Source organism: Megascapheus bottae, chromosome 6 (genome assembly GCF_031878675.1).
Source record: "Megascapheus bottae isolate mThoBot1 chromosome 6, mThoBot2.hap1, whole genome shotgun sequence".
Taxonomy (NCBI): domain Eukaryota; kingdom Metazoa; phylum Chordata; class Mammalia; order Rodentia; family Geomyidae; genus Megascapheus; species Megascapheus bottae.
In genome coordinates, this window is record NC_143514.1 from 57058221 (window position 1) to 57065915 (window position 7695).

The 7695-nt window shown below is 49.4% G+C and overlaps 1 protein-coding gene across 1 annotated transcript; it reads left to right on the top strand.

Annotated features, from left to right (window-relative positions):
• Positions 1-375: 375 nt before the first annotated feature.
• LOC150061986 (L-amino-acid oxidase-like) lies at positions 376-7197 on the top strand. The gene is made up of 7 exons (XM_090334000.1): positions 376-406; positions 2222-2436; positions 2807-2919; positions 4522-4723; positions 5236-5304; positions 5496-5632; positions 6342-7197. The coding sequence occupies exons 1-7, from the start codon at positions 376-378 to the stop codon at positions 7195-7197; spliced, it is 1623 nt and encodes a 540-aa protein (XP_090190126.1).
• Positions 7198-7695: the final 498 nt, after the last annotated feature.

Genomic DNA, 7695 nt, shown 5'->3' on the forward strand with positions numbered 1-7695 from the left:
TACAGTGAAGAGCAGTGAGAACAGGAGGAGCCTCCACTGGGAGCTCAGATGCCAAGCATGTAACCCAGCTTTCCAAACCACCTGGGAAGTGATCACAGTTACTTTGGGATAGCCCCTGTGTCCCCATGCCGCTTCTCCCCCCTGTGTGACAGCTAAGGTCTGGGCTGGGAAAAGAAGCTTTTCCTAGAAGGATCAGAAGATGAGGCTGAAGGTGGAGTCAGCTACTGTAGTCATCTCACCTGACAGACGAGGCTTTGAGGGCAGGGCTACCCAGCTTGACCCAGCCAATGGGACCAGGGACAGACTGGTGGGATAAAGGCCAATTACTGCTGGAATGGAGCTGGATTCTCATAAATAGAGGAACAACTGTTCCGCATGAGCTGCAGAGCCATGGCCAAGATGACTGGTAAGTGACAGCCCTCTTGTAGATCTGAGTGGGAAGAAGCTGAGGAAGGATAGGTCGTATTCTGAAATGACCAGTCAAGGAAAGGGATTGAGTCTGAGGACAAGTCTTGAACAGAGGGACATGCCGGGGAAAAAGTTGGACTGGGGACTGAGAATGAGTTGGAAGTGTTAAAAATGACTTGATAGCTGGGCGCCCGTGGCTTATCCTTGTAACCCTAACTTTTCAGGAGGCTGAGATCTGAGGATTGTGGTTCAAAGCCAGCCTGGGCATGAAAGTCCATGAGACTCTTAGCTCCAATTAACTACTCCCCAAAAAGCTGGAAGTGGCGGGCCGGGAGTTTGGCCTAGTGGTTAAAGTGCTTGCCTAGCATGCATGAAGACCCGGGTTCGATTCCTTGGTACCACATACATAGAAAAAAGCCAGAAGTGGTGCTGAGGCTCAAGTGGTAGAGCTCTAGCCTTGAGAAAGTCCAAGGACAGTGCTCAGGCCCTGAGCTGAAGCCCAGAACTGGCAAAAAAAAAAAAAAAGCTGAAAGTGGCACTGTGGGTCAAGTGGTAGAGCACTAGCCTTGAGCAGAGATGAGCTCAGGGACAGAGCCCAGACTCTGTGTTCAAGCTCCAAGATGATCTGGAGAACAAGTCTGGAGGAACAAGTCTGGGTCATTCAAAGAGAAAGACATGGAGGCTGAGATTGCTGTGGTGACATTGCAAAGGAATGGGGACATGTGTTGGGTAGAGAGGGCGGAGAATGGATTAAGGAGGTTGAAGTAGGTAGGTATCGATAGATACAGTTTGAGGAGTCATTTCCCTGGGCTTGATGACCCCTCTCCTCTTTTCTGAGGGTTTGTCCCATTAGAACATTCTCTTAGCATTGAAAACGATTTGTACTGAGAGGCAGAGGGATTGGCCCCAAAAGGTGTCCCCTTCTTTCTGGGAGCTTCATATAAAGACCACCCAAGATCAGAACTCCCCACCAACCCCCTATCCCCCCAAAAGAAAAAAAAACTAGTCACTGGAAAGAGTACAGTATATAGTTTTTACCCTCCTCACTTAGGAGCAGGTAACACTGCCAAACTCTCAAGTGAATTTGTACATCAGTGCATTTCATTGTTAAAAAAAAATCTAGTGTCCTGGGACTTGTTGAATGGTAGTGATCAACAATCTGAGCAATGGTTTCCAATCTTAGTGTCATAGTCAAAACCTGGAAACTTTGGGGGAGCACCAGGAGGCCAAATACTTGCTTACCACTGTTCACCCTCCCATTCCCCATCCTCCGATGAAACTGTGCCTTTCTCTCCCTCCTTCCCTCCCTCTCCTCTCCTCTCTCACACACACATATAATACATATACATACATATATATGTATATGTATATATATGCGTATGTATTCCCAAAGAACACAGACAACGTCAGGCTCAAGAAAATATGCACATCAATACCCCCACTCTTTCCAATCCAGGCTAACACAATCCGTCTTCCTGGAAAAGGGACTTTTACCTAGAACCACACTCATGGACCAGCTCGTTACACACACTTACCCAAAGCAGGCATGCTTGCAGTCAAATCTGAGCTTGCCACACGCATGAGCACACATGCAAAGTTACAAGTCATGCCACAGTCACATCAATCACACAGCTACCACCACAGTTCATAAACACATCCATACCCCACATACCCCACTCAACTCCACAGACAAAGTCACAAATACACCCTTCTGTAACCATACACTTACACACACACAGCTATCCTGCACGAACAGGCAGAGCCTAGTCCGGGCCCCAGAAAGGCTAACACCCATTAATTTCTCTACCCCCAGGAATTCTGATCTTGGGGCTTCTTTTGGTTGCCTCCAGCTGCCTGGCCTACTTTGAGGACCTGGCCAAGTGCTTTCAGGACCCGGATTATGAGTCCTTGTTAGCCACAGCCCAGGAGGGCCTCCACTCCTCCCCACTGCCCAAGCATGTAATTGTGGTGGGAGCTGGCATGTCAGGCCTGGCAGCAGCAAAGACCCTACAAGATGCCGGCCACCAGGTGAGATGGCCTTGAAGGGCCATTTGCTCCCATTTGCCTCCTGGTATGAAAGCAGAAAGGTAACGTGACAGTCAACTCTTGGATAGTTTTAAGGCCCTTAACTCTAAGTCATGGTGAACTGCCATTTGTGTCCTTGTGGAAACAAAATGAAGAGCTATGCTAGCAGGTGAGGCCAAGAGTTGAGAGGTGTCCTCCCTCTGCCTACCTGAAGCTCTTCTGGAAGGAGCAGCTTCAGCAGTTATCCTGCATGATTGGGACTTGGTGATGGGGATTTCAGGCCAGAGAATGTGGCCAGGTGGAGTTAAGGAGCAGAGGGTGGGGAGAAGGAACATCAGGTCTCTGAGGTGACAGCAGCTTCTCTGGCCTCTAGGTAACCATCTTAGAGGCTAGTGACCACGTCGGGGGCCGAGTGTTAACATTCAGAAACAAGGAGGAGGGCTGGTACTCTGAACTGGGGCCAATGAGAATTCCAAAATCGCACAGGTAAGTTCCAGGAGAGAGCTGGAGCAAAGGGTATATGGGAAGGATGAGGAAGAGGTATGTGTATCTGTGTGGATGGGGGGAGGGTCCCTGCCACCATCATTTCAAAGTCCTTTCAGATTCCCTGTGTGAGGGAATCAGTCAGGGCTAATACCTACATTCACTGAACAGGGGAGAACAAGGCTCAGGGCCCAGGATCTCATAGGAACTAACAACTATTATTGTTACTATTACTCCATCAAATCATATAGCTTCAATATGAGCTGTTTCTTTTTCTTTTCTTTTTTTTTTGTGGGTTATAGGGCTTGAACTCTGGGCCTGGGTACTGTCCCTGAGCTCTTTAGCTCAAGACTACTACCCTACCCCTAGGGCCATAGCCCCACTTCCCATTTTCTAGTGATTAATTGGAGATAAGAGTCTCACAGACATTTTAGTGCCGGGCTGGCTTTGAACCATGATCCTCATATCTGAGTAGCTAGGATTGGCATGAACCACTGCACCCAGCAATATGAGCTATTTCTTATATGTCATTACTATTGTTATTATTGCTAACTGCCATTTGTTGAGCATTAGCTTTCTGCCAGCCCCTGTACCAAATATTATATTTATATGATTTGTCATTTTATAAAAATTATAGGGTTGTTGATCTTCACAGCCTTATAGACAAAGAGACAGGCAGGCAGACAGACAAATAAATAGATGATACTTTTTGTGCCCATACTAGGGCATGAACTTGAATTTGAACTCAGGGCCTCAATGTTTCCCTTTGCTTTTTCACTCAAGGTTTACACTCTACTATTTGAGCTATACCTCGACTTTCAGCTTTTTTTAAAAAAAACTAGTTAATTGGAGAGAAAAGTCTCATATATTTGTCTTCCTGGGCTGGCTTTAAATTGCAGTCCTAAAATCTTAGTCTCTTGAGTGACTGAGATTACAGGTATGAGCTGCAGATATCTAACAAGCATATATTTTGATTCTCCTGCTCTCATTTATGAATCAAGAAACTGAACTCCAAGATTTTGCATGGTTCACCCATATTTTACGTAGGTGAAAGTGACAGAGCTTCTCAAGATCAAATCATTTCTTCTTCAAACCATTTTTTTCTGGTGTTCATAGATTTCCAATGCAAAAAAGATCCCCCGCCTGACATCTTGTGTGCCTCCACCAATATGACGTGTGTGTGTGTGTGTGTGTGCTTTAATGTTTATTAAACACAAGGCTTCTCTCAGAGCCACTAAAAGAAAGAAAAAAATAATAAACTAGCACAAACTAAGAATCACTGAATGTGACCTCAAGCTTCCTTAGAAATATGTCTGAAACAAAAGGCCTCTATGTCTAATACCCAGACTTACAAATTAGTATTTCCTCAATGGGCCTTAATTAGGTAATGAGTGAACACCCCTCACCTTCTATGTTGTTTCAAAAAGGAAACAACTGTTTACAGCAAGAAGAAAATGAGATTCAAGTTGAGAAAACCAATCAGTCTAAGTTCCTGGGCCACAAGAAGAAACTGGCTTCCCGGGAGTGCTTTGTACTGTGAAGCCAGCAGAAACAAGATGTGCGGAGGGTCAAGGAGGGTAATGTCTGTGCCTGTCTCTGCTCCAGGCTGTCCCGTTTCTTCATCCAAAAGTTTGGCTTGAAGTTGAACAAGTTCATCCAGGATGACAACAACACTTGGTATCTTTTCAACGGACATCGTTACCGTGCTTGGGAGGTCAAAGACAATCCTGGGCTCTTGGGCTACTCCATGAAAGCCACAGAGAAGGGCAGGAGTGCTATGAATCTCTTCCACCAATCTATCATCAAGGTGCCTCCTTCATTATCCCAGCTAGGACCAGGAGGAGGAGGGTCTGACCTAAAGTCCCCTGCCACCTGAGGGCGTGGATTCAGGTCCTCTGCTTGGTGTTCTTCCTTCTAACATCTCTCAGTGCCTCCTCTAGCTCATTCTCTTTTCCTGTCCCTGGCCTAATTACTTGATCAGAATTAGTGGGGAAAGAGGAGGAATACTAGATCAGCCAATCTTTGAGAATAACTCAGTCTTTCTGAGTCACCAAACATTCTTTCAATGAAAGAGAGATAATGGGGGAGGGGAGATATAGAAATTCCTGGAACTAGGTTCCCCTGAGTCCTTCCATTCCCTACCTACTTCCTTGCTTCCACCTCTTCAAGGAACATCATCCAGAGAATCCTAGAGTCCTGGTCTAGAATCTAACCTGTTCCCCCCTTCCATTCCCCATGGCTTTGTCCACAGCAGCCTGGCTGTTCCTGGCAGTCCTGAGGCTCCATTGAAAGTAGTATATCTTTCCTTCCCTTCTGCAGCTCAAACAAGGTCTGGATACATTCAATTGCACCCACCTGCTGTCCTTTTATGATTCCTACTCCACCAAGGTAAGACAAAGATGTCCCCAGATGGAGGTGGGCTGGTGGGTTCTGAGCAGTCCCCTGAGAGAGCCAAAGCCTTTGCCTCCTGCTGGCCAAGAGGATTCTCCTGAAGGTGCTCACCCTCGCCAGACCCAGCCCTTGACTCAAGCCCCTTCTTCTATCCCCTACTTCCATCTCTGCACCTCCCTCCCCCACAGGCTTACCTGCTGAAGGAAGGGATGCTGAGTTCAGAAGCAGTGAGGCTGATCGGAGATCTGATGAATGAGAATGGTGGATACTACAAGTCTTTCCTGGAGTCTCTGAGGACTGCTAGCATCTTCGCTGAAAGTGAAGAGTAAGCCAATCTGGGGCAGGCGTGATTCTTCTTTCCCAACACTGATTTATCAGATATCTACTATGTGCCAGGCACTGTGCCAAGCACTTTCCAGGAACTATCCAGCTTAAACATTTGGAGCAATCCCCTCTGTCATTCTGAGCTAGTTCATGGGGCAAAGGTAGAGGGTGTTAACTTACTCATGTTCATACAACCTGGGCTGAAGCCTGACTCCAGACCCCAGCTGTGAGACTCCTGAGAAGCAGAATGGAGGTGTGGCTGAGTCCATGGGCTCCAGTGCTAGATTCTGCCCACGTGATCTTAGCAGAGTCACTTCTCATTCATCAAGAAGCCAGAATAGAGCTGGGCACTGGTGGCTCACACCTGTAATCCTAGCTATTCAGGAGGCTGAGATCTGAAGCTCAAGATTTGAAGCCAGTCCGGGCAGGAAAGTTTGTGAGAGTCTTATCTCCAATTACCCACCAAATAGCCAGAAGTAGGACTGTGGCTCAAGTACTAGAGCACTAGCCTTGAGCAAAACAAAGTCAGGGACAGCACCCAAGCCCTGAGTTCAAGCCCCAGGACTGGCACACACAGAAAGAAAAGTTAGCAGTGTGGGAAATGCCAGCCCAGAGTGCAGTGAGCTGCTTCCTTCCCCCCTTTTCAAGTAGGAGCTAGCTAGCAGTGGTGACCCAGCCGCCAGCCACCTCTCCTCCTCTCTCCCCTGCAGACTTTCCGAGATCACCGGTGGCTTCGACCAGCTCCCCAACGCCCTCCGTGCCAGCCTGAAGCCTGGCACCGTCCACCTGGGGGCCAAGGTGGAAAGGGTGGTGCGGGATGGGCCCGAGGTCCGGGTTCTGTACCGCCCGGACGGGCCGAGCTCAGCGCTGCGCAACCTCACCGCCGACTATGTCCTCATTTCGGCCTCGGCCAAGGCCACGCGGCTCATCCGCTTCCAGCCGCCGCTGTCCCCAGCCAAGAGAGACGCCCTGCGCGCCGTGCACTACACCGGCGCCAGCAAGGTGGTTTTGGCCTGCAGCGAGAGCTTCTGGGAGCGCGATGGGATCCGGGGAGGGGCCTCCATCACCGACCGGCCCTCGCGCTACATCTACTACCCCAGCCACCGCTTCCCGGGCGGCAAGGGCGTCCTGCTGGCCTCCTACACGGTGGACGACGACTCCGCCTTCCTCGCCGCCATGAAGCCCGAGCAGGTGGTGGACGTGGTCCTGGACGACCTGGCGGCCGTGCACCAGATACCCAAGCACGAGCTGCAGCGCCTGTGTCCCTCCTCGGTGATCAAGCACTGGTCTGGGGACCCCCTGACCCTCGGGGCCTTTGCCGAGTTCACCCCCTACCAATTCGTGGACTACTCGAAGCGGCTCTTCCAGCCAGAGGGCTGCATCCACTTTGCGGGCGAGCACACCTGCCAGCCCCACGCCTGGATCGACACGGCCATTAAGTCAGGCCTGCGAGCCGCCAGGAACATCCAAGCCGCCGTGGACCAGGAGGTCTCGGGGAGGCAGCCGCCTCTGCACAAGCCTTTCACGAACGTCCCGCAGAGCTCCCTCCCCAGGAACAGCCCCTGAGGACAGGAGGAGAAGGCAAGAGACCCAGGACAGAGAGGCCAGAGTTGGTCCCCTGGCCCACAAGCAGGAACCCCAAAAATGCCAGGCAGTGAAGCCAGGTGGCAAGCTAAACCAGAACCTTCATCCCTGCCGTCCCTCCCCTATCAGCCCCGCATCCAGAAAGGAAGCAAGGGAGCCAAGAGGGCATTATCTCCCCAACCACATTTGAGGAATCCCCAAGGGCTGAGATGGTAGCTTTTCTGTGGTCATGCATTTTCTGGGATAACCATTAAACTATTAAACTGTTATTAAGCTATTTCCTTCAGCCTGTCCATATTTATTAAGCCCTTATCAAATGTTTGGCACTGTGCTGAGCACAGAAAGATAAGAGACTGAATCAAACTTCTGCTTTACCTATGTCCCTATATGTGCACAGACAGCTCCAAGTTATGTATCCCAAGTTCTTGGAGACCAAGGGATATTTCTGGATTTCTTCGTCCAATTAGGAAAAAAAGGAAA

Coding starts and splice junctions, on each gene's coding strand:
- LOC150061986 (XM_090334000.1), top strand. CDS start 376: ATGAGCTGCAGAGCCATGGCCAAGATGACTG. Junction 2,437..2,806: donor TACAAGATGCCGGCCACCAG/GTGAGATGGCCT, acceptor TCTGGCCTCTAG/GTAACCATCTTAGAGGCTAG. Junction 5,305..5,495: donor ATGATTCCTACTCCACCAAG/GTAAGACAAAGA, acceptor CCTCCCCCACAG/GCTTACCTGCTGAAGGAAGG.